Source organism: Drosophila suzukii, chromosome 2L (genome assembly GCF_043229965.1).
Source record: "Drosophila suzukii chromosome 2L, CBGP_Dsuzu_IsoJpt1.0, whole genome shotgun sequence".
Classification (NCBI taxonomy): Eukaryota; Metazoa; Arthropoda; class Insecta; order Diptera; family Drosophilidae; genus Drosophila; species Drosophila suzukii.
The window spans coordinates 7,971,691-7,998,160 of record NC_092080.1 but is presented as its reverse complement, the minus strand read 5'-3'; the positions used below and the strand labels follow the sequence as shown (position 1 = coordinate 7,998,160).

General features: G+C 41.5%; 1 protein-coding gene across 1 annotated transcript in view; it reads left to right on the top strand.

Moving 5' to 3' along the window:
• The window catches only part of robo2 (roundabout 2), a 44,067-nt gene extending 29,011 nt beyond the window's left edge, over positions 1 to 15,056 (top strand). Inside the window, exons 6-14 of the mRNA XM_036821746.3 lie at positions 869 to 1,000; positions 1,373 to 2,310; positions 2,393 to 2,512; positions 2,591 to 2,993; positions 6,444 to 6,539; positions 6,623 to 6,869; positions 6,965 to 7,128; positions 8,886 to 9,171; positions 12,380 to 15,056. Coding sequence (XP_036677641.3) covers positions 869 to 1,000; positions 1,373 to 2,310; positions 2,393 to 2,512; positions 2,591 to 2,993; positions 6,444 to 6,539; positions 6,623 to 6,869; positions 6,965 to 7,128; positions 8,886 to 9,171; positions 12,380 to 13,400 — 3,407 coding nt within the window. The 3' untranslated portion in view covers positions 13,401 to 15,056. The remainder of the gene's footprint in view (positions 1 to 868; positions 1,001 to 1,372; positions 2,311 to 2,392; positions 2,513 to 2,590; positions 2,994 to 6,443; positions 6,540 to 6,622; positions 6,870 to 6,964; positions 7,129 to 8,885; positions 9,172 to 12,379) is intronic.
• The last annotated feature ends 11,414 nt before the right edge of the window (positions 15,057 to 26,470 follow it).

Genomic DNA, 26,470 nt, shown 5'->3' with positions numbered 1-26,470 from the left:
TCACGGTTTGGGTGGTGGTGCGGTTTTGGCCCAGGGTAGCCACCCCCTTGAACCCTCTGCCACTCGGCCACGCCCCCTTTTTCGCCCTAACTGGGCAAACACAACTGTAACTTTTAATTCCGTTAATTGCCAATCTCTGTTGGCAGCAATCAACAATTTTGCTTGCACAACACTCGACTGTTGCAATGTTGTCCTTCAGACGGAGTCAGTTGCCAACCCGAAGGGCAGTGCAGCTAACCCCTCATTGAGGGCAGACCCCCACCCATCTGCCCGGCAATTTTCTCCAGCTAGTTTACGCTTCTTTAAAGACCTCAAAGAAAATAGTAGCAGAAAAGATTCCACATAGAGGGGAGTGGGGGGATGAAGGAGCTCTGCCGGCTGCCTCGGTTGTTGTCCTAAACTTTTGTTAAGCAAACAATTGGCACAGTGGCCAGGAAGGTGAGCCAGCAGCACCCACATTTAAAACCTATTTCGCAGTCAACCAACCAAAAAGAAAGCAGAGTCAGCTTCCCCACCCCCCCAAAAAAGAACCTTTGTCTTTTCTTTCTGTTTATTGTACGGGGGAAAAAACCACAAAAGGTGCTCCTCCTGGGAGAAAGGGGTCGGTAGTCGTCTATGTCGTATCTTGTCTTGGCTTACTTTGCTGCGGTTATTTGGCTCTCCGGCTGCGGAGAATACGGCTTGGCCATTTTTCCGCCACTTGAACTACTAACGAAGTAGAAGCAGAAGCAGAGACAGACAGCCAGAAAGTTTGTTTTTCTTTCGAATGGTTTCGGTTCTGGGCTGGACCCAATCCACATCCTCATATCCCAACCCACATCCGCACACATGAGATTCATTTCCCCGATTTTCTCCATTCTTTCGACAGGTCGTGTGCACGTACTTGAGGACCGCAGTCTGAAGCTGGACGACGTCACGCTGGAGGACATGGGCGAGTACAGTTGCGAGGCGGACAATGCGGTGGGCGGCATCACGGCCACGGGCATCCTCACCGTTCACGGTAAGTTAATTACCTGAAAGCAGCGGCAAATGCTCAAGGAGTGCACTTGGGGAAAAGCGTTGGGCGCCACTTATTTATAGAAAATCGTTGGGCGCCAGTTTTTATAAAAAACCAAGAATAATTTGATCTAGGGTTTCTAAGTTCTTTACAAAGGTGTCCAAAAGTATGCTACAATATATTTCAATTCAAAAATTCAAAGGATTAGCTCCGATATATGAAATTTCTTATTGCCTACTTCTAGACACTTTCTCAAGTAATTTCCTTCATTCCCTTTAAATAACTTGTTTTCAAACCTCAAAGATTTTTCTAGACTTCACTTTTCCTTTACATTTTTCTCAGTGCTCTAACCTCTTTACTTCTTGTCCATTTTAGCACCCCCCAAATTCGTGATACGCCCCAAGAATCAGCTGGTGGAGATCGGTGATGAAGTGCTGTTCGAGTGCCAGGCGAATGGACATCCCCGGCCAACCCTCTATTGGTCGGTGGAGGGCAACAGCTCACTTTTGCTGCCCGGCTATCGGGATGGTCGTATGGAAGTGACCCTGACGCCCGAGGGTCGCTCTGTACTTTCAATAGCTCGATTTGCCCGCGAGGATTCCGGAAAGGTGGTCACTTGCAATGCCCTGAATGCCGTGGGCAGTGTGAGCAGCCGAACGGTGGTCAGTGTGGATACGCAATTCGAGTTGCCACCGCCGATTATCGAACAGGGTCCGGTGAATCAAACGCTGCCCGTGAAATCCATTGTGGTTCTGCCTTGTCGAACTCTGGGTACTCCGGTGCCTCAGGTCTCGTGGTATCTGGATGGCATACCCATCGATGTGCAGGAACACGAACGTAGGAATCTCTCGGAGTCAGGAGCCCTAACCATTTCGGATCTTCAGCGACACGAAGATGAGGGCTTATACACCTGCGTGGCCAGCAATCGCAATGGCAAATCCTCTTGGAGTGGCTACCTACGTTTGGACACCCCAACTAATCCGAATATCAAGTTCTTTCGGGCAGCAGAACTTTCCACCTATCCAGGACCACCGGGAAAACCGCAAATGGTAGAGAAGGGCGAGAATTCGGTGACTCTCAGCTGGACGAGGAGCAACAAAGTGGGTGGCTCCAGTCTGGTGGGCTATGTAATCGAGATGTTTGGCAAAAACGAAACGGATGGCTGGGTGGCTGTGGGCACCAGGCTGCAAAATACGACGTTCACCCAAACGGGTTTGCTGCCGGGTGTGAATTACTTCTTCCTAATTCGGGCCGAGAACTCCCATGGCTTATCACTGCCTAGTCCGATGTCGGAACCTATTACGGTGGGAACGGTGAGTTCTGAAAATAATACGTTTACCCTTATATTTCCATCATTAATACTTAATTTGGCTTTCCTTTCTTTTCCCTCCCCAGCGGTACTTCAATAGTGGCCTGGATCTGAGCGAGGCTCGTGCCAGTCTGCTGTCCGGAGATGTTGTGGAGCTGAGCAACGCCAGTGTGGTGGACTCCACCAGCATGAAGCTCACCTGGCAGGTATGTAATCGACATCACAGACGAATCTCTATACCCATCCCATCCCATTACTCATCGTCGCCTTCCTTACCCATGCAGATCATCAATGGCAAATACGTCGAGGGTTTCTATGTCTATGCGAGACAGTTGCCAAATCCAATAGTCAACAATCCGGCGCCCGTTACGACCAATACCAATCCGCTGCTGGGCTCCGCATCCGCCTCGGCATCCGCATTGATTTCGACAAAGCCAAATATTGCCGCTGCCGGCAAACGTGATGGGGAGACCAACCAGAATGGAGGAGTCGGAGGTGGAGGAGGAACTCCAGCCCCACAGAGCACCAAGTATCGCATGCTGACGATTCTGAACGGAGGTGGCGCCTCATCCTGCACCATCACCGGTCTCGTCCAGTACACGCTGTATGAATTTTTCATCGTGCCATTTTACAAATCCGTCGAGGGCAAGCCGTCGAATTCGCGCATCGCCCGCACTCTTGAAGATGGTGAGTTGAACAACTTTTGAGGGTTACTATAAGGGTTCTTTGAAATACTATTAGCTCCTTTGATATGGGATATTTTGAATGCGTAAGCGTGAACAGTGTGTTTGGGTGGTTGGAAACGGGAAGATACTCCGATTTCTAATATAGAATAAATTTATCGAAAATATCGATTATCGATTGAGAAATACCGATATTTTTTTTGAGTTCATTAGCTTGTCAACTTATTCGCCTTTTTAGGGTTATCGATTAAATCGATATAAACAAGTTTGGGCGGAAGAAAAAAATCCATAACCCATTGATGGCTATCTTTGCAGTCGGATTTAGCAAACTTCATTTCCGTCATTTCGGATTGTTTTTTCATACTGTCAGTTAGGATTTAGCATCGATTGTCTGCACTGTATTCTCGGTACTTTCTCCCGCCCGATCTAATGAAGCATGTGCATCAAATCCAGCGCAATCCAACAAACCGTATAAATACCTTTACAAGAAACAACCCCCGTAGCTGTGAGCCAAAGCAACCCCCAACCCAAAAACCCCGAGCCTCATGTGACAAATGCAGAAGGCGGGTTACAGGGCACTTTTTGCATTGCAACAATAACCCAAATTCAATAGAAGGATATGAGCGGTAAAAGGAAAACGGCTGAGCGTATAAAGAGGGAGGCATCCTTTATCCTTGACGGACATCAGCTGCGCTCAATGCGGGTCGCATAATCGCAAATTATTTTTACCAGGGTCGCACAACCCAAAAAAAAGGGCGTAGGCAGTTCGGTAGGTTTATTGGTTACTTTTTTATCGGGGGCCATGTTGTAGAGCGAATAATGGAAAGTATGTCAATCACTGAGCACCGACAAAACGCAAATCATGCGTACGTAAACGCCAAACAATGTTAAAAGGTAGGGATGTCAAATCCACGTGGAAAACAATTGCTCAAGGGGGAGAATCATATCATTTCCAGTTGGGGGACCAAGAAGAGTCTCAAATCAAATGCGGTTTGTGTGCAGAATACTTGATGCTGGCGATTTACATGTGTTATATTCAGGGGAGTTCACTTTGTGGGTGCCCAAAGGATTGTCTGCTGTTGATCCCGTGGATTAGGCTATCTAAAAATATCATTGACATTTGGGGAATAAGTCAGATAAGACTGTTTCAAACTTGGCTGGCCAAGAAAAATGCAAACTCAACGGGAAAAAAGGAAACTTTCCAGACAGGTTTATCACTTCATTCCATCACCCGTAAAGCTGTTCAGATATAAAAACTTCCGGCAGCGCCGAAAGTGCAGCGAAAAGTGAACAATTTCCAATGTGCAAAGGATCTTTCTCAAAGAGAGGAAAAATTAAAAAGAAAATAATTAAAAAACAAAAGCCAGGCAAACAAAGTGAGAAGACCTCTCACAGTGCCGCAGATAAGTCAACAAATGGCAAGGACCGAAAAGCAGCAACCGCATAAGTTTAAAATGCACAAACGTCGCGAATCTCTTTCTGCAAGTCCTGGGATCCACCTGCTAAACCCCTTCTGCACCCTGCTGTCATCAAATCAAAACTCATTTCGCATGCATCACATTTTCACTTGAGCGTCTCGTCTGACTCCTGCTGACAACAGCAACAACAACAGCAGCAAAAACTCGACTCAAAGAAATTGCCTACGCAATTGTGTAAAGATAAACAACAATTATTGCTATATGGTATATGAGGCACTCAGTACCTACTACCTACGTAGAATCCACAGCCTTTCACAGTGGGCCACAAAAATGTGCAGTGCTGGCAATGCAAATTTGATGCGCGTTTGCCTAAGCGAGGTGAAAAGGCTGGGAGTCCTTACTCCTCCGCAACAGGAAACATTTTTACTCGCGTCGGAAGTTGGCAAATAAAGGTGTGCTCCACTGGGTAAACGTTAGAGGGTAGCCCGAAAGGAGGTTAAAATGTAAGTTTAGAGTGGGATTCGAAGACCAGGGAATGCTCTACAGAAATAAAACCAACTAAATAAATGAAAAAGATACAGAAATTTACCATCTTTTAAGAAAATACACACTCCAATGCCTCTGCTAGCATGCTTTAAGCATGCTTTTATAATAAATTCACTTTTATTGGCCATTTCTCATGTACGTCCCCTCAAGAAGTTACTCCTTGTTTTGTTAGACACCGAATATGTGAAACAGGGAGTGGTCACTTTATCCATCAGTCACATGCAACCCAATCTGAGTCACATTTGCACTATCAAATTAACCCCCAAAACCACATGAGTCATATTTTCGCACAGACTACCAAATAAACCTCTATACTTCTACATTTAGATAAGCTGTCTTCGACTGCAGCTGCATTTCGCAATGATCATATTGCCAATTTGGAGTTTTTCAATTGCTTGCCAGTGTCTGAGACAATTGTCGAATCTCATGTACCCGGGGGTCATTTATGCCACACAATGGCAGATACGTGTTAAGCATCGCGGTGCCTCATCAGCGGAAGAAAAGGCAAAAAAGCAGAAAGCACCAGGAAGAAAGCCAAGGGGGTAGGGTATAAAAAACGCCCGCATAGACAAAAGCAAGACAAGCACTTTAGCATGTCGCAATGTCCCCGAGGAAAGGGGAAAATTCAGCGAGCTGGGTAACAACAAAGCCAAAAAAAGACAGAAGAACAACTGCACTCCACTTCACACTCCGCTAGACGTTGCCTATTTAGAGATTTCACTCTTTCTCCCGCTTTGTTTTCCCGGTCTCCCACTTTTGTCTCGTTGAGAATTTTGCACGTGTGTGTTTATTTAAAGAAATTGCTTCACTCAGCCGCACACACAAAAAGATACAAAACATAGGAGAAAGGGGTTGGAGAAAGGCTGCAGGGAATGAGGGTTGCACTCGGGGAAATAAATAGCTCCGAAATTATTAAAAAGTACCTAACGGAATAGGAGATATATTAAAAATGCTTGGTTAAGTAAAATAAATATTATTCTAATATACACTAATTATAAAGAAAACATAAGAATAATCCCACGTTGGGCGCCAAAAACTCTTACATCATTAAGCGTGGTTAGTTTATTACATTTTGCCCAGTGTACCCACTTGTAAAAAACGACAGCAGGAAATAAATAAACAAATGAAGATGAGCTGTATGTGTGTGTTGTGAAGTGAGCTGCATCTGGGAGAAAGGAAAGGATTCTTTTGCTGCTTTTCAACTGTTTCCTCTTCTGTACGCACTCGATGTGCAGGCAGGATGTGTCTGAGAAGTGCAATGGTCGGGAAACCCTTCAAGCCAACACCCGGAACTAGTTGCAAGAGCAACTTCCCCTTTGAACCCACACACACTAAATGCTAATTAATTACGGCCACCAAATCTCATTAGAGCGGACGTCAGCTGGGTGACATCACGCACCACAATCAAAAAGCCATTTAACTTTGCTCCTCAATCTCCAGCCAAGCTCAAATTCAAATCTAACCCGACCGAAATTCGTTTTCCTTTCCAGTTCCCACTGAAGCACCATATGGAATGGAGGCTCTGCTGCTTAATTCCTCAGCGGTGTTCCTGAAATGGAAGGCTCCGGAGCTCAAGGATCGTCATGGTAAGTAAACGAGTTTAGCCATGTTTGGTTATACAAAATGTCTTGTTTCTTAATGTGATTAACACATTTTATATTATTTCCAGGAGTTCTCTTGAACTATCACGTCATAGTCCGAGGCATTGACACTGCTCACAATTTCTCACGAATTCTGACAAATGTCACCATCGATGCCGCCTCGCCTACTTTGGTTTTGGCCAATCTCACCGAAGGCGTGATGTACACGGTGGGCGTGGCAGCCGGTAATAATGCCGGAGTGGGTCCATATTGCGTCCCAGCAACTTTGCGTTTGGATCCCATCACCAAGCGGCTTGATCCGTTCATCAATCAGCGGTAAGTTGGAGTCCTTTAAGACTTATCTTTATTTGTTTTCGGTTTCAACTGTGAGTGGATAATTTCTATTTATAATTTCGGTTTTATGCTTCCAGCTATCCCATCAATCAGGACCATGTTAACGATGTGCTGACACAGCCCTGGTTCATAATACTCCTGGGCGCCATCCTGGCCATTCTTATGCTGTCCTTTGGCGCAATGGTCTTTGTGAAACGCAAGCACATGATGATGAAGCAGTCGGCCCTAAACACCATGCGTGGTAAGTACATTGAAAATAATTCCTAACTGGCGGCCAACGAGGGACATTTCACGGAAGTTCCACGTTGGGCGCCAAATACTTGTCGCGAATAGTTGCTTTTCAATAAAAACATATGGTTATCTTTTTGGTCGCTTTATTTTTGTAGAGGATATTTTAGCTTGAAATAATTTAAAACAAAATAAATTTTGTTGTTGTGTAAACCCTCCTGTATTTCAATATACATATAGGGCGCCAGTGAACATCCGACTCTGTCCCTCAAGCTCTGCATCCGTTGCGAGCTGCTAGTTTTCGTTTCCTTCCTCGCCAGACACGCCACACAAACATTTGCATATATAAATAACGCTAATTCTCCATTGTTGGACAACAACTAGAGCAGGGAGCTGAAATAAAAAAACCCAAATAGGTGCGAATAAATATTTTAGCAGGCCGAGCGTAGAGGCCCCGAGCACCAGGCACATCGACACACTCACATGCCACACATAATAGAAATTAACATTTTGCACGTGACGCCAACTTCCCCTAGTTCGCTAGGAATTCCTCGACTCAAACCCCTAATGGCTGCCATTGCAATTATGCATTTAGTTTTGTGTGCATTATTAACCAACAAGTTGTGTGTGTGCCGGTCAGCCGGGCAACAGGATGAGGCGATATATATATATACTATGGATATAGGAAAGTAAGGGTAGGAGGACCCTCTTGTGGTCTAATTGAAATTAGCAGCATTACGAGGTGAGCGGAGGAGGAGAAAGGCATGGTAGTGGCCTGTTGACTAGGGAACTGGGCATTTTGGCTCAGAGGGTTATACTAAATGGTTGTCAAGAGGGCCCCTCTGATTTTTGGCTAAGCTTTTAAAGGGAAAATATGTTTAATTAGGAAACATAGTCAATGGCAATTTGATAAAAAACCGAATATGTTCTTTAATCTTTAAAACTGGCAATGAAGCTGCGCATTTCGCTGTCAAAACTCAGCACTCAACAAAAGCGTAGACAAAGCCAAAAAATCCAAATGGTCTGAAGCAGAACGACAGAACAAAAAAAAATGTTGCATATTCATGGGCGCCATTTACCATAAACTAAGCTGCAGAGGAGGAGATCAGAATATTCACCTGCAGCCAACTGAAAAAAAGCACAAAAATATGAGGGACCACTAGACGGGAGGTGGCGGACTATAAAACACTCGCTTGATGCTCAGTTATAACCCGGGGACAGTTTAATTGGTTGCATTTTTTATGCCGCACCCGTTGTTGCAGTTGTTGTGCTTTGTGAGCAGGCAATGCAAGTGGAAAATTGACAATAATTTATTTGATTTTGTAGCTGGCAGTCAGAGGGAAATTTTCAGCCACCGCGCCACTGGATAGGTTAAATATTATTTTAATGCGTTCAATTTATTGCAGTGGCTTTAAATGTTCCAGGAAAATGATACGGCTGAAAAATATATTTTCGGAGATTTTTATTTGTTTTAAATCAACAATATTTATTTATTTTAAAGAGGCTTCTAAAACACATTTTTTGGTAATTTTCAATATAATGTTAAATAGTGCTTTTCATAAGGTTTCCGATCCAAATATTTACCAGAATCTCCTGGGTTTAATCCCATCAAAATCCTTTGCGGGAACACACAATTGTCTAGGCAACTCTTTTATATGTTTTTGTTTAATTTCCGGAAAGCAATTTATTCGGCTCACAATTTGTTGCACCACATTTAATTGCTCTGACTGACTGTCCCCATTTTACCCCCAACTTTCCTCTCACCTGCAGGCAATCACACGAGCGACGTGCTGAAAATGCCGAGTCTATCGACTCGCAATGGAAACGGCTACTGGCTGGACTCCTCCACCGGCGGAATGGTGTGGCGCCCCTCGCCCGGCAGCGATTCGCTGGAGATGCAAAAGGATCACATAGCCGACTATGCGCCGGTCTGTGGTGCCCCGGGCTCCCCGGCCGGCGGTGGTGCCGGTTCCGGTGGATCCGGTGGTGCGGGCAGTGGTGCCAGCGGCGGCGATGACATTCATGGAGGACACGGCACCGAACGCAATCAGCAGCGGTAAGTTTAACCCCGAAAAAAAACCAATACAACAATAAAAAGGGCAGATAAAGAGGGGGTTCGTTAAGAACAACAGCGAGTTGGGGATGCCCTCTCTATAAAAAATAATATATATAAGGTAGAAATGGTTTATAAATGTCTTTTGGGCTTAAAATATTTATATAACTAAATCTTTCTTCCTAAAAAGATCAAGGTTTTTAACCTGCTTAGAAATACTTTTACGGTTTGTCAAAAATATTTAAAGCTCATGCCCAGTCATTATTTAAAGTTATTAAAATATTATCCAAGTCTAGGGATTTTCTTAGTTAATCAGAATGTTTTTCTAACCCTAAATCCAATCCAAAACACCTCCTACTAGGATAGAGTGTCCGTCGACCTGGCAGCTCAAAGCGACGACAATAAAAATTCACCAAACTGTGAAATTGCATTTTTCTGCCGCGGCGACTACCAGAAAAAAAGGAGCATCCACAAAAAAAAAAAAAGGGAAAACATACCGAAAAACCTCACTTTTCGGTAGAGTTTTTCTTTCATTCCCCCATGGGCCATAGGGAAAATCTAGTTAGGAATAGAAATGTTGGCCACGCTATTAATGTTGATTTTTCCGCCAAAGCCCAGTTGAGTTCGCACCAAAAAAAAGAGAGCAATGTAATTATTAGAGGCCTCTGAGGGTCGACTTTAAAATGACTTTAAAGTTATTGGCTAAAAATTGGCAAAAGGTTATGGGGGTTTGGAATAAAATATGCTATGCATAATTTGGCCGCGAATTTTCAATTAGTTTTGTGGTAGATGGCAAATCAAAGTTGAATCCATGTAGCGGTCTTTTCGGCCGAGGGCGATCTAATTTATTTGTCTGGCCCCTGGCAAATGCAGGAAAATAATCAAATGGGGCAGTGAAAATATTGTTTCGACTCGAAAGTGTTTTGGCGCAATGTTTTTGGCATCGAATTGTAATTGTTATTTATTTGCGGCTGATTTTATAGTAGCCGCAAATTAAACAAAAATTATTTCGAGTGGTGGGCAAATGAATTAAATACTCGAGATTTAGGGAACTTTAATAATCGAGAAGAACAAATATGAGTTCAAGCATACTGAATTATTAAAATACCATTACGTTTCCCATAGCTCTTAAAACATAATCTCTTTATCACTGCCAGCAAACCAAGAAAAAATATGATACAGTCTACTTAATGAAAAACTACCTATATTTATTTTGTGCCAGCCCAGCTGCCGTCCAACAAATGGCAATTAAATGCCAATCAGCTATCAAAAGCCAAAGAGTCAAACTAAAAACAAGGAAGAACGCTATAGTCGAGTACCTCGACTATCAGATACCCGTTACTCAGCTAAATGGAGATATGCAAGCAGCAAAGCGAGATTAAAATGCGCCACCTACCGGCGGTATACAGATTTAAGCGTTATGGGCGTTAGAGTGGGCGTGGCAAATTTTTTGGATCAATCGATAGATATTGACGAGACCAATACATTTCAGTTAAAATTTTTTATCTAGCATGAAAATTGTGGGCGTCACAGGTTTTTGCGGTTTGTGGGCGTTAAAGTGGGCGTGGCAAACTTTTTTTTGAGTCAATCGATAGGTAATGACGAGACGAATACATTTCAGTTAAAATTTTTTATCTAGCATAAAAATTGTGGGCGTCACAGGTTTTCGCGGTTTGTGGGCGTTAAAGTGGGCGTGGCAAACTTTTTTTTAGGTCAATCGATAGGTATTGATGAGAACATTACATTTCAGTTAAAATTTTTATTCTAGCATCAAAACTGTAGGAGCCACAGTTTTGGGCGGTTTGTGGGCGTTAGAGTGGGCGTGGCACTCTACTGAAACAAACTTGCGCTGCGCAGGAATCTCAGGAATCTGCGTGCCTAATCCCAGTATTGTAACTCTCATAGTTTCCGAGATCTCAGCGTTCATACGGACAGACGGACAGACGGACAGACGGACATGGCTAGATCGACTCGGCTAGTGATCCTGATCAAGAATATATATACTTTATGGGGTCGGAAACGCTTCCTTCTGCCTGTTACATACTTTCCGACGAATCTAGTATACCCTTTTACTCTACGAGTAACGGGTATAATAAAGAAATTAAATACCGAGAACGCCAAAGCAAAAATTTTTAATTTAAAAATGCTCTGTCTGCCATTTTTCCAAGCGACTACTGTAAATAAATACGCAGCCCAGATAATTATAATTATTTTTGCACACTTAATTAGCCATTAAAACGCAAATTGAAAATGACTCTCACCTTCCGGGGCGGAGTGTCCAATTTAACAGAAATATTAATAATGATTGCAACAAAATAATAACCATAACAATAAAAGTAATCACACAATAATGAGAGTCATATGCGTTGGGGAAATTCATTTGTGTGCTGACCAGAGGGGAAAATACTCCTCGAAAAAAGAAGTGAAAACTATATTTTAAAGGACTATTCAGCTTAAGTTCTCTTCACGAAATGGCCTTATGATAATTAATTCGTTTAAAATTTTTAATGCTTTTTGCCCCGTTGAGCCAGACATTTGACAAGCTCATTACTATTCCATGTACAGGACCAACTTTCATTCCACGGCGCCACTCATTAAGGGCATTAAAAGCCTTCTATGTGGAGTGGTTTGGGCTTTATCCCCTTCGCCATGGCAACTCCATCAATGCGCCATATATTTTTACAAGCTTTTCAGAGTTTTAAAATCGCTTTTTCCCTTTTGAGTGGGGGTGGATGTTCCGCGATGGCCCCCGCCAGGTTAATCCGCTTTCAGTATTTCAATACGAAAATAATGCTAAAAATGTGAGAATGAAAGGGGGTCGCCTGGTGGTCTGGAAATTGGGGCTGCTTTTCGGAAAGTCCAGCATTTTCACCTTTGTTTTAAGCTGGTAATTTATTTAATGGATGTAAGGATAACCGTCTCTAGCACTATTTTGCCACCTGATCTTGTGTATGTGGGTTTTCCGAACATATATATGTATGGGAAATCCCAACTAAATTCACATATTTTCCGCTTGGAAAAGCACGCAGCAGTCGTTCCCCAACCGAAAATGCAAATTTCCGCCGAGCCATAAATTGCAGAAATTTATAACCAAAGTGGGCGAGCATAGTAGAGCCAGTGGGTCAGAGGAATATTGTAATAAACAAGCCAAGTAATAACCGGGTATTTTTTGGTGTTTTAACTCTGTTTGTTTTTATCTGTTCATTTGCAGGTACGTGGGCGAGTACTCCAACATACCGACCGACTATGCCGAAGTGTCCAGTTTTGGCAAGGCACCCAGTGAATATGGGCGGCATGGTAATGCCTCCCCGGCCCCCTATGCCACCTCTTCGATTTTGAGTCCCCACCAGCAGCAGCAGCAGCAGCAGCAACCTCGTTATCAACAGCGACCAGTTCCCGGCTATAACCTCCAGCGTCCCATGCATCCGCATTACCAACAGCAGCAGCAGCAGCAGCAACAGCAACATCAGCAACAGGCACACCAGCAACATCAGCCGCACCAGCAACTGCCCCCCAGCAACATCTATCAGCAAATGTCCACCACCAGCGAGATATATCCTACGAATACGGGTCCACCGCGTTCCGTCTACTCCGAGCAGTATTACTACCCCAAGGACAAGCAAAGGCACATCCATATCACCGAGAATAAGTTGAGCAATTGTCATACTTATGAGGCGGCTCCGGGTGCGAAGCAATCCTCGCCCATCACCTCGCAATTTGCGAGTGTGAGGCGTCAGCAATTGCCACCGAACTGCAGTATTGGTAGGGATAGTGCCCGCTTCAAGGTGCTGAGCACGGATCAGGGCAAGAACCAGCAGAATCTCCTGGATCTCGATGGTTCCTCGTTGTGCTACAATGGTCTGGCGGACTCTGGTTGCGGTGGTTCCCCCTCTCCGATGGCCATGCTGATGTCGCACGAGGATGAGCACGCTCTGTACCACACGGCGGATGGAGATCTGGACGATATGGAGCGATTGTATGTCAAGGTGGATGAACAACAGCCTCCGCAGCAGCAGCAGCAGCTGATGCCCCTGGTGCCACAACATCCGGCGGATGGACATTTGCAGTCCTGGCGAAACCAGAGCACACGGGGCAGTCGGAAGAATGCCCAGGAGGTCAGCAAGGAGCCGAATGAGTTGATCTACGCCCCCGGAAGTGTGGCCAGTGAAAGGAGTCTGCTGAGCAACTCGGGCAGTGGCACCAGCAGCCAGCCGGCTGGACACAATGTCTGACCTTTGCCCTCTGGTTCAACCTTGGGCCAGTCGCAATCCAAATCCAAGTCTCAATCACAATCCCAGAGCGATCTGCAGTCCCAGGAGCAACTTTATGCCCGGGAAGTAAGGGAATTACTCGCCTGGTGCGAACGCTTCAACAACGGAGGAGTGGAGAACTTTGAGTAGGTTGGGAAAGGGTATTCGGAGAGGAAAGTGCCAAGGGAAAGGGTATGCGAAAGGAATGGAGTACTGATTTAAAAGCTAGGAAGGAGCGCCAGGGGATCGAATGAAATCGACATGATGTAGTAAAGTGGTTCCGTTTTCTCACGAAAGTTTAAAAATCATTTTTTTGAAAATTTATTTTATGTTTGATTAGTTTTATTAATAATTTCAGCTTTGATATATTGGAAATATAAACATTTTCGTATTCTTCATAAAAAAATAATATTTAAAGACCGAAAAATGTATTGTTTTTATGATCATACAACAAAAAGAATCACTTTAAGGTAGAGAAAATCGAATTTTACTTTGTTCCCCTGGCTGCATTCGTCACAAACGAAAATGTGACCAAGACTGAGACTGACAGAGTGCGAGAATCGTGTGAGAATTACATTTAATTTGATTAGTATTACAAGGTTTCGTTTCTATATATGAAGAAAAGCCGAGCTCTCTGAACTTTTGAGCCATCGGCCCTATGCTAGTGATAGACATATTACCCTATTTCTCCATCTCTCCTACTCTATCTATCTCTAACTCGCGCTAAATCTCTGACTAAGAAACTGCTTTCGTTATCACACTCTAGGCTAAGATTAGATATAGCAAGAATCATTGTAAATTAAAGAAAAAGTATGATAAGTTCCTCCAAGTATGCAGACGATGATAGCCAAAACGCTGCGTTAGCTTTAGATTATATGTAAACCCAATTTAGATAGATCGATGGGCAGCATTTTGTTTGTTACTTAAGGGTTCGTAATTAGGCTTAGCGTCCGGACAGATATCGATTCAATACCCATGAATGTTTATCCACTAAGTGTACATATTGTAACGCACTAGCTGTAGTTAATCGTATGTACGTATATGTATCTCTATAAATATCAAATGAATTATTCAACCTAATTATGCAAATGTGAACACAAATGAGTAGACATAACAAATAATATTTAAACATAAAGAGTAACGGACAAGTGAATAAATTGTGCATATAGTAATTTAAATTGTAATAATTATAGCAGCCCACACGCCCCATTAATTAGTTGTTGTTTAAATACCCATATACATGCATACACACTTATATAACCCATTTAGTAATAGAAACTGCATTAAAAAAATACCACCAAGGCATATATGAAAAACAAACCTTCAATTTTGAGCCAGGAAAAGCAAGAAAATCCTTTTTGTTCCCTTCTTTGGTTCGCACTAATGAACTGTATGAAAAGGCAGCCAATTAAATATATATAGATATATCCATCGATTTAAGCCGAAGTCTCGGTTGAGGACTTTCAGCGGACACAAGTTCATTTAGCATGTTGTTTATCGCACCCCGAAATGATGGAAATTAAGTGCATTTTGTATGTGTGTCTATGCGTAATTGTAATTATTGATATTGAATACGTATTTACAATGTAGCAATTACAAAAGCAAAATAAAAAAAATGCCATAATTATGAAATTAAAACCAACAAAAACGATAGTGTGTTTACTTTTTGGATTATGTTGACTTTGCTTTGGGTAAATAGTCAACAGCTGAAATTATTGAAATTGGCGGTGAGTATTTGTTTGCTATTAAAGTAGATGATCTTTAATTTTTAAAGGCTTCAGGTTTATCTAATAGATATGAAATATTTCATTGGATTTTATTTTATGGTTTTGTAAGGTAGGCATCGCAATGACCTCTAACAAAAACCACAAAATACGTTTTTCCTCTAGGTTTGCTGATTGAAAAGTCACAACTTGCCACCTGTGACTATTTTCCCCTTCAACGTTTTCCCTCTTTCCAAATTTCCACCAATTTGCTCACCCTTTTTATGGCGCGACTAATTTCAGCAACCAACGCGCTTTTAATTAGCTGCAAACTCCAGGACCCAAATTATGCATGACTCTCAATGGGTTGCATGGGTTGGTGTTTTTGTGTGTGTGGCGACCGCGCCCATTTTAACTACAAAATAATTACGTGCTAGGCAATTAATAGCCCAAAGGGGTTAGAGTTACAAAAATCCGGTAATTTTTTGCCTCTCGAAGCTTCCACGTGCGCCATGTGGCAACATCCGGCGGCCATTTGTTGCAAATCGACAACCATTTCCGGTGCATGAAATTCCGGCTGGAGAGTGAGTGCGGCAAGCGGAACAACATTTGTGAGTTGCGGTTTTTTAATGGGAAAAAGAAGCCATCATATTGTAATTTAATTAGCTAAAGCAGAAGGGCAAAAATAAGTGGATGATGAAAATACGGTATTTAAATGGTAATTATTTAAAAAACGTTATATTTAAATGTTCTTAAAATAACAGATTCGTCTTCAGCTATATTTGAAAAAATTAAATTTTAAAAAATATACCCCACACACAAACTACCTTATCATCTGCTTGATGAATGTTTATCTCAGTTTGGCAACCCAAAGCTGGTCTAATAAATGTATTATCATTTAATAGCTTATGTGGCAATACAAAAAGTCATTGTTTATCTTGTGCTCGAGGCAAAGGAAATCAGCCAGTCAGCCAGCCTCGAACATCCAACATCCTCTTAAAGGATCCCAATAGACGGATGGGACTTTGGTGGGGCAACAGATGCGTTCGGCTTCAACTTGTCACCTAACGTTTAACGATAAATTTGCTGACAGCGACAACGGATAATTAGTTTCACTAACGAGAAAACTTCCACTGGCTCGAACCACCACACACATGGCACAGGATTGAAGACCCGGTCCTAATGCAACATGTTAACCCAGGGAGCAGGATCGCAGAGGACAACAAGGGACTCGCTCCGCTGAACTAAGTTGATTCCATCGAATCGACGATATAGCAACAGGATGGTCCATTCCCATGCTTCAGTGCATCGTTCTCCTTGAGCTAATAAAATGATTATGTGTTATTTTTATGCTGACAGCACAGGGGAATGGATTCTAGAAGGGTGGGGATGAGGATGCGGTTGAGGATGAGGAAAGGACTTTCCGGGACAGACTCCTGTCGGCAATTGCCCATGATTGTTTACATATTAATCGCAACTTTTAATGGGCAGTAAAACCATTTTTGTTCGAGCGTTCACATAATTCAACTGGCTTATATTAAGCTCAGGGGAATATTTAAACGGCAATGTAATAAGCGATGATGGAAAGTTTTGGCTTCAGGAGTTAGCTAAAAATGTAATTGAGGTTGGTTAAAAATGGTTTATCAACATTTTTAAATATGTTTAGAACTAGGCTTAAATTTAAACAACAATGATGATTATGTTATATATTTCATTGTAGCTCCTTAATCCATTTTTGAGTTCACCCAAGCACTGAAAATAAAGGCATATGTTTAGAATTTGGATTTAATTTAGAGTGACTATGATGAAAAGGTTTAATATTTTTATGAAGTTCCTAAAGCAATTTAAAAGGCCAACCAAGCTCTTTACGTTTGTATGGAATCTTGCAGATTTAATTAATTGATAGATTCAACAAATACTCCGTTCAATCAACTTGAAAGTGCATTACCTTAAACTCGATGAGCAACTTGAGAACTGTTTAACTAAATTAACAATTCCAGGCATGGAGACTTTTCAAGTCCGCCCCCTCGTAATCCCCCATTGAGTTGAAATTTTTTATTGTTAGGTGAATGGCAAACAAACAAACAAATAAACAGGCGAACAAAACGCACGACAGTCGCAGGACGAAGGACGAAGGACAACAACGGAAGCTGGCAAACAAGCGGAAGGCTCTTCTGGCACTCAACTAATGGCAGCATAATGCGTTTATTGTGGGGGACACAACGGCCGAAGGGGAATGGGAATCGGAATGGGAATCGGAAGGGGAACCAGCTGGGGAATCCCCCAAAGAAGTGATAACCCAGCGCAAATGTCAACGCAAAAGTCAATCAATGCATTGATGCTGAGCAGATGAGTGGAGGCTGTGGGGCGTGGCAGGGGCGAAGTGGGCAGGACTCCATCGCCAGGGGGTGGTGGGCGTGGCAGACCAAACCAAGGGAGTTTGCAGTGAAAAAAATTATAGTTATCTTTCAAAAATGATGAAATGAAAAGAAAAATGTAAACATAATTATTTATTTTAAAATAAGTATAAAATAGGTAGGTTTATAATAACAAATTCTAAGTGCTTTGGGATATGGATATTTTATAAAATTAATAACATTTAAAGAACATCATTTATGAAATTTTCCTTATGAGTAATTCTTTGTGAAACGTATCCAGCTTTTCTTTATGGTCTCAAAACGATTTCATATTTTTATCACAATATTATACAATTTATATAGGATTTAAAAATAAATAAAACAATTATCCATTTTCAATAAATGTATTAAAAATTAAATGTAAAATTCAATTAATGCTAAATTACACATTTTATTTCAGTGCAATGGGCATGTTTGCTTGTTCTAAAGTACGCACTTTTCAATGGACCAAACACAGACACAAGTCAGACAGAGCGCATTCAAAATCAATTCAATTGAAAAACATTTTCTCCTCCTGTTTTCTTTTTTTGTTTCCCTTCTCTTCCTTTTTTTTGGAGGGTTGACTTTTCACTCTGTGTTTTTCTTTTTTTTTTAGTTTTTTTGGATAGTCTGCGATGTCATCGCCGCTTTTTTGTTAGCTGAAAAATCACTTTGAGAGCTTACAAAGTTCAACCAAAATTGTGTACAATTTCGTTTTCGGGTGGAAATGAATGATTTCCGCGATGCATTCAAAACGTTAATGAGACGTAATGTGATGGCCATGACGCGGATGAATACCATTTCTCAGTGGGCCACTCATGGATCGAGTTCTCTATTCTATGCTGTCTCATCAAGTTGGACAATTAATTGCCAGAGACGCCCCCGTCGACAATCGTCGTCGTTTGTCAAAAACTTTGTTGCATACTTAGTGGCAGCCAGATATTGTATATAGTATATACAAGGGGCCAGAGATTGCCACATCATCATGCAAATGCCTCGCCAGTTTTCAGATACTTATAGCTCATTAAGCATAGAGCTCTGGCATCGGGCCCACGGAATTTGCCCAGTCATGCCACGCCCACATAATGACTAAGCCCCCATGGACCGACCGACTGACTGACAAATTTTCACAGCTCAACGCTTATTAAACTCGCCTGAAAAGTTCAATTAGCTTGGGGGATATTATGGCTTAGAGGGAGGAAAGTGGCAGAGATTGAAGGTCGCTATGCTAAAATAATTTTTAAAATATTTTATTGTAAGCTAGATTAAAAAAAACCATCTGCAATTACTTTAATAACAATCTTAATTATTTTCGAAAAGTAAAAATGATGAATACCAAGCTTAATGTTGAAAATATATCCAAAGGCTATCCCCCCACGCAACATCATCCAATAACTCCATTTAAGTTCAAAGCAACTATTTTCGAGGAGTTCAATTAATTACCGCCTCCCAAGTAAGCAAACCCAAACCAAAATGTTTTGTTAGAAATTTGGAAAATCTTTTTCGGACAGGCAGCAGGACATTTGTCACACGCTCGCTTTCACCAGCTCCATCATCATCTTGATTTGGATGGCCATTCATCCATCCATTCGCTACCCTTATCCCGATCCTTATGTTGATGCTGAGATTTTCAATATTAATTGCGCAGCTTCAGAGTTCCGACGAAGACGGATAAGATGGGTATGGGTTGGGGTCCACTGGGGGTCAGGTCAAGTCGAGACCAGCACAAAGGACACGCCGACTGACCCCTGTCCTTTACCCTGCGCTTGACTTTTGATGAATGGCCAAGAATTCGGCATGACATGAATGAGCATTTTAAATAAATTAGTTGTATTCGAGACGCATTTCTTTTGGCCTGATTGAGTCCTTTGATTAGCTGGCTATAAATCAAAGGAAGATCTCGAGAAATGTGGCGCATTAATTTAACAAATATGCCATTGTGGAAAATAAAGAAGTCCCTAAAGTTGATTCACAAGATTAAGACACATAGCTTAGAAATTTTAATTAGGTTTAATTTATAGATATTAAATTGTATGGCTATATCAGGACTTAAGATCAACCACATGAATGCCACTAAAATACACTTAACTTTAATACCGCTCAAGATTTATGCCTGGGGGTTATTAATTAAGACAATAAACCGGCATAAAAATTGTTATAAGTTAATTAAGCTAAATGAAAAGCTCTTAAGCATCGAGCTCAAGACGCCGCCGCTCAAGGTGAAGACGGAGCATAAAAGTGCCGGGAGATAAATTTGATATAAGCAGTATACCCAGACCAGGGACCAAGAGGAAGACAAATGTCTGGCAATTTGGCTAAATGGCAAACTTGGCCAAGTAAAACATGCACGGGAGCAGAATCAAGACAATAATTATTATTGTCATGTGTGTATTTTTGGTGCCCAGCACAGACGACCCAGGACGAGGGAACTTCTTCTCCCCGAAACTTTGGTTTGCCGTCTGTCTGGCACTCATCTTTCCAGATCTCCAGATCCCTGTGTTTTTCCTTCGCCCGACTGACTGACAACGTGTGTTAATTATGGCCATCTGTGCGAGGAGCCTCGAGTTTGAGTTGAGTTTGAGTTTCGTTTCGGTTCGTTCTGGTCCAGGGCCCAAATCGCATTAGGGAAATTACCCTGAATGGCGAATACCTGGGCAGACATAAATAGTTCTGTTGTTTTTGGCCATTGTCTGTTTGGGAGCTGCTTAAGGGCTTTCCAGCTTATTTCCACAACGCATGGAACAATCTCTAGTTTTTGTCTAATTAGGCGTTGAAATTGGCATGCTCTTGTTAAAGGAATCAATGGAATCTTCTCTCCTAGTTAGTTATGGTTAAATAAATAGACAAAGCAAGTAAATACACTTAAGAAAAGAAATACATCTGCTTTAAATCCATATTGGTTATATTTTATAAATCGTTTTCTAAAGATAAATTAAAAAGCCAACAAATTATTTTTAAAGATGGTACTCTAAGCTTTTACACAATAAAAAGGTTTTCACATACCTTAGTATAGGCTCAAAATATTATATTTTCTGTGTACCCAGCTCGATAACCAATCTTTAACCGCTTAAGTTAGCTCGAAAAGCTCAGTGGTATAGATACTTGGTGAAAAGCCAGCTGAGGAGCTATAATTAAATTGATGTACGCACGGTCACGCCTGCGGCATAATTGACTTGTCTTGACCTCAAAGTCCTGACCAAGCATCCACAGAACCGGGCCCAAACACTTTGCCCAACTCGAGGGGACACAAATTCATTTTGGCCCCCTCCACTAATTGCTATTGACAGTTATGGTTAGGCTACAAACAACAGGATGATTAAAAATTTAATGAGTCTGAGTGGCGGAATGTTCGGAAAGGGATAGGAAATTTCCCCGGGCTAACCACAATCCATCAGTTTGTACTCACTCGACTCACTTTCTGGGAAAAATCAAAGATTTTGGTCAGACCAAAATATATAAAAAAAAAACTGCCAGCAGGCATTTTCAGTCGACCCTTGTAGTAGATTTGTTTGATTTACCCATCCTTTGGGCAGCTATGGAAATTTGTTGTTCAACTTGTTGCTAAATACACAGATATAATTTGATTACAAAGTTCTAGAAAAGGAATTTAAACGTAGTTTATGTGGAAAAGTTGCAGAAATTGAAAATATCTCAAGGTGTTGGGTAAGTGCAGCCGCCGGCTATACAAAATCAAAAGCTGACAGCTGCTCGAGTGCTCTTCGCTGCTTAGTGAAAAGTGAAATGATATTTGGTGGGCTTAATGTTTAAGGAGAAGAAGTCTAGAAAAAGGCAGGACATTTAAGAAAATCCAAAATATTTTTCCAGCCTGATATATTTCATATTTTGTGTGCTCAACGCAGCCTGAAATGAGATGTGAAATACTCTGTAATGGGGTAACGCATGTTGAGAAGGTTTATTAGATATAAGAAATAATGTTCCACGTTATTTTATAAATTTAAAATATTTGAAAAACAAAATCAAGTTAAGTAGTCATTATATTGTATAATATTTTCGTAGGTTTTCATAGAAACAATGCAATTAAAATATAAAGTATAGAGTACCTCAGTGCGATTTTCCTATTAGGACTTTTTCCCAAAACACCCGTCGTTTTGTTGTATCCATTGCTGATGTTTGTAATTCGAGCTTAGTGTAATGGAATTTTTAAGCGAATGTCACAGAAATGCACAAAGTACAATGAGACAACAAGCTGCTCAAATATGCAAAGACTTTTACCCTGAGCACATGCAGACTTACAGGACACCTTACAGCTTATTACGTTCACGCAGCCAAGGAAATCCCCCTTCAAGGACTCCCCGTTGAACTTGCAACATGGGGAGCTGGAAAAAATGGAACTTATTTTCGTAGACAAGAGCGAATCTTGTGTTTATTTGCGCTTATATGCACATCATCTATCATCTATCATCAGGTGGTGTGTGGGTGAAATGGCTCCACTTTTCCTTTTCCTTCGCCCATTTCCTTTCTTTCCCCCACATTTCCCACTTTCCAAAGCTGCATCAATTTTCCCGTTGCCATTATTATGATTGTTATTAACTTAAATAGAAAATACTTGACTGTTTCATAAATCTAACCCCACGGTTGGCCCGCTGAGAGGAGAAGGAAGAGGATTCTGTAGTTGGGGTCTCGCTGCGTCAAGTAGATTTATGTTGCTGCTGCTGTTTTGTCGTGTGGTGATGAGTTCCCTTTTGATTTATTTGGCGAGGAAAACTGGTACACAGGAAGTTAAGTTAACCCACCCACGAAAGAATAGAACATCTGGTGGGATAATATTTAAATCATCTTTTGAGGAGAGCAGAGAACGAAGTTAGAGGATCTTAAAGGTTTTAGTGATACATTTAGTTGGTTTAAAAACTGTTCTATGTTGACATAGATCTTAGACTTAGGGATTCCTGATAGGAGGATTTTGAGGTCACACCGTTTCTTCTTGGATTTTCAAATTATTTATATATGTCCTTTAAAAGTATGCCTTAAATCATATCCTTTAATATCATATATTTAAAAGTTTTAAAGGCAATGTTCCTTTTTTCAATGCATACTTTTTGGCACAGTGACATTCCTGATGGGAGGATTTTAAGATACAACAGTTACCACTTGTTTTTTTTTAATTATCTATATGATCTTTACAAGGTTGTCCTAAAAAATATCCTTTAAAATAATACATTTTTAAACTTTAAAGGAAATGTACCTTTTTTCAATGCATTCCTTTTGCCATCTTCACAAGTGATTTATAAAATAACAATTATATAAAAAATAAAATTTGAATTCGGGGTAAGCATTTTTAAGTTTCCTGTTATTATATAAAATTCTTAATAATTCATAGTAATATTTGGTATACCCCATAAAGTGATCTACAAGTTAGCTCACTTGAAAACCCAAACCTCCTAACTTCCTTAACTGATTAAATATCTCTCAACTGTTTGTGCCCTCCGCCAAGACCGCAGAATTCAATTAAAGCGTTTTGCGTTTCACCTCAGGAATTAGGCAAACTAATTGGCCGCAGTCTCTGGGAGCGAAAGAAAAGCAGCCTTTTCCACTCTTTTGCCGACAAAGAGTGCGTCTGAAGGCGCTGAAAACTTTTAATAAATCCGCAAATTACTTTATAAGCAACTCGTTTTCGGGCTGCTTATTTTGTTTGCTCGGTGAGATGACAATGAGCGCGATAAGAACTTGGCATAAACAAGTCCAAGGCCCAGAGCCCAGAGCAGTATAAACCGCAGAGGATGGGGACTGAAATTAAGGCAGATGGCCGAAGGATGAAAGGAAAATGCGTCCAGTCAGGATATACTATATAGCATAAAACCCACCCATTCACACAACACGTTGGACTGCCGCGTTGGCAATTTTTATTTAGCTTTTGTAAGTTAATTTGTGCACTATTGTCCTGCAGGACCCGCCGACTGAAACGTTTGCCTTTTGCACTTTGCTCCTCCGGGCTTCCTTTATATTATTCTTTTTCCTCCGTTTTTAATGTAATTCAATTTCAATGAAATTTAATCGTCCGTACATGGCAGTGACCATACAGCCTCCACAATCCCACCCAGCCTTTTAACATTATTTGCGTCATTTTGTGGTGGTTAATTTCAGTGCAACGCTTTTACTATTCAATTATGTTGCCGCTTGTCGCCTCATTCGCAGCATTTTTTATGCACTCTTGTTTGTGACGAGAGCAGTTCCCTTCGCTTTGGGAAACTTCCTGCCCCATTGTCCTGCTAATGCCGGCCTGTCCTGTTTGTCATCCCGCGTGTCCTGCGTCCTTGTTGTGCTCTTTTCATTGTTATGAAAAATTAAATGGGCATAAATCATGCTAATGGCGCATTCAAAATTTATTATGCTTTAAAGCCCCGCCAAACACACACAATCCACCATCAATTTATTTATGTATTTGCAATTATTTCTGCATGGGGTGAAATTGGTTCCAAGTATTGAATGGCTTTTTTTTTGGCTTGAGCTCGGTGTGGGCTAGTACGGTTGATCTCATCTCGATTTCAATTAGATGATTGTTAGAATGTGAGGATATTTTTATGGGGTAAAACATTAGAAAAGCTGATGATGTCAGCAGGGCTGCAAATGGGGTGATGAATTGTCTTAAGTGCAATTTTACACTCACTCTTGGAAGTGATGAAAGAAGCTATACATTTTGTGGGGTTCCAACCATCGGGTTGAAATTTCATAAGTATATATATTTTAGTATTTAATTCAGAACAGAAATTTCTTATTTTGCATAGTTCTTTTTCTCTGGGAAATAGAAATTCCTTCGGAAACCATTAGCATTTCCACATTGAGTCCTTGACAACAACTTCCAGTGATTAACCCACCGGCACCGAATACATTCGCCCACTTAACCGCCATAACTAACTCGGCAATCTAAAATTTCATTCGCCACGCAGCTGGCAACAATGTGCCTCGCTTAATCCGCCTCATAAAAGGAGGGGGAAGTTCTGGGTGTTTTTTGGGGGGGCCAAGGGCGAACTATACCGACCACCCACATAATGCAAATTGCTATTATAATTTGCACAGCGGCGGCGTCATTCATCAGCCTTAAAGGGGGGCGTGGGTTTGTGGAAGTCAGACAAATTTCCCAGGGATTATCTGGGAAGGATGCGCTGGCTGCATTTTGTTGGTGCCACGCCGCTGTTGCAACATTCTCGTGCAGCTCAACGCGTTGGCGCTTCATTCCATTTATTATAACAAGTTTTTTAGACTCTTTTTCCGCCGTTGTGCGGGGTTATTTTCATTGCCAAAAATATATATATATATATTTCAAGTGGGTTTAACTGCACAGCACATTTTATTTGGTTTTAGGATTTTTCGTTCAGAAAATCCACGAGTTTGTTGCAAACTGTTTTATACCCAGACACATTGACGCTGCGCAGATACAGATACATTTTAGCCATTGCAGTTGCAGATATAGATACTCCGCTTGACCCCCCGCAGAGCAGTTTTCATTTGGTTTTTAGCCTTGTATCACGTCAGCGAAAGTTTGGGGTTCCGAAAGAGAATATTGGGTTTATGATAAAATAAAAAACCTTCGAACATTTTAAGATCAGTTTCAGTTTGGAAAGCAAAATAATTGGTTATACGGATAAAAATTCTTTCATATAGGTACTTAAATATTTCATAATTTTCATTTTCAATGTAGATTCCAAATCATTATCAAAGCATTTATTTAATTTATCTTTTTTAGTGCTAATGCTGATCTCAATTAATACTCAAAATCAAGATAGGCTGTTTCTCTATTCGAGCAAACACTCTGAGTTGATTTTTCTTTGGGTTTCGTGGTTTTTCTTTTGTTTTTCCTGCCTGTTTCCCTTGGCTGGCATTTTCCCCCCTCTCCGGCTTTCATTGGTCCACCTAGTGTGTTGTTTACATGTTCATTCGCGGGATTTTTCACTTGAAATTGGAAAGTCGACGTCGGCACAAAGAGTTAAGACCTTGCATGTGCAGAAAAGGAATCCTGAGGGGAATGGAATCGCTTATTGTTCTGACCCAAACATTGTTGCCTTAAAAGAAGGTTTTTTTTTGGCCCTGATACTCTCTTTTGCGGTTGTCTTTGCATTAAGCTTGTTATGGCTTTAATTTAGAGGCATCCTTGGCGAAAATCGCATCAACGCAGCTGGAGATCGTTAAATAATTCATGTCAGGCCGCACCGAAATCGAAAAATGGAGGGAAAAAACGGCAACAAACGAACCGAATCCGAAGCAATGAAAGCCAAATTAAGCAGTGGAAAACGTTTAGCCAGATGGGGGGAAAATCGTTGGAGGCTGGGGGGAGTTGGATAGCTGGATAGCTGGATAACCAGGAGCCAGGCTCTCCAAGGATATTCCCAGCTGGGCGCCCCAGGAGCGCCTGATTTACGTTGCAATAATTTTCATCTCATTTTCATTACGTTTTCGAGCTTATCCTGGCAGCCTTTCCTGCTACTTTTTCTCCAGGATTTTCCCCGTCTTTTGCTTTTTGCATAAGGCCAAAAGGTGAGAAGCTCGTTTGGCCTGCAGGTCGCTCTATGCCGGGGTGGCCACTTGAGCCCGGCTATTTATCATTCCCCCAGAGCTTATACATAAGTTCCAGCCTGTCCATAGGCTTCTGCATCCCGTAGTCCTCGGTTACCAGGGCATAAACCCCCCCTCCTTCGTCCAACAGCTGTGAAGTTTCCATGGTGTTGTCTTTTTTCCTGTTGTTTCCTGCAAGTGCCATCAAAAGTTGTGAACAAGTTGCAGGTTTGAAACAACAACGGAACAGGAATAAAAAGGATCAACAAGGTGCTCAACACCAGCCAGATAAAATTGGAATGGCAACGAGTGTGGCACTTCACAATGGTGACAGATTTACATCAATTATTGAACAGGTGCGGGGTAACAGGTTGCTTTCTGATAGGAAAAGGAAATTGGGATTGAAATGGGTAAATCTTCAAGAGTTTTGACAACTATTTCCAGA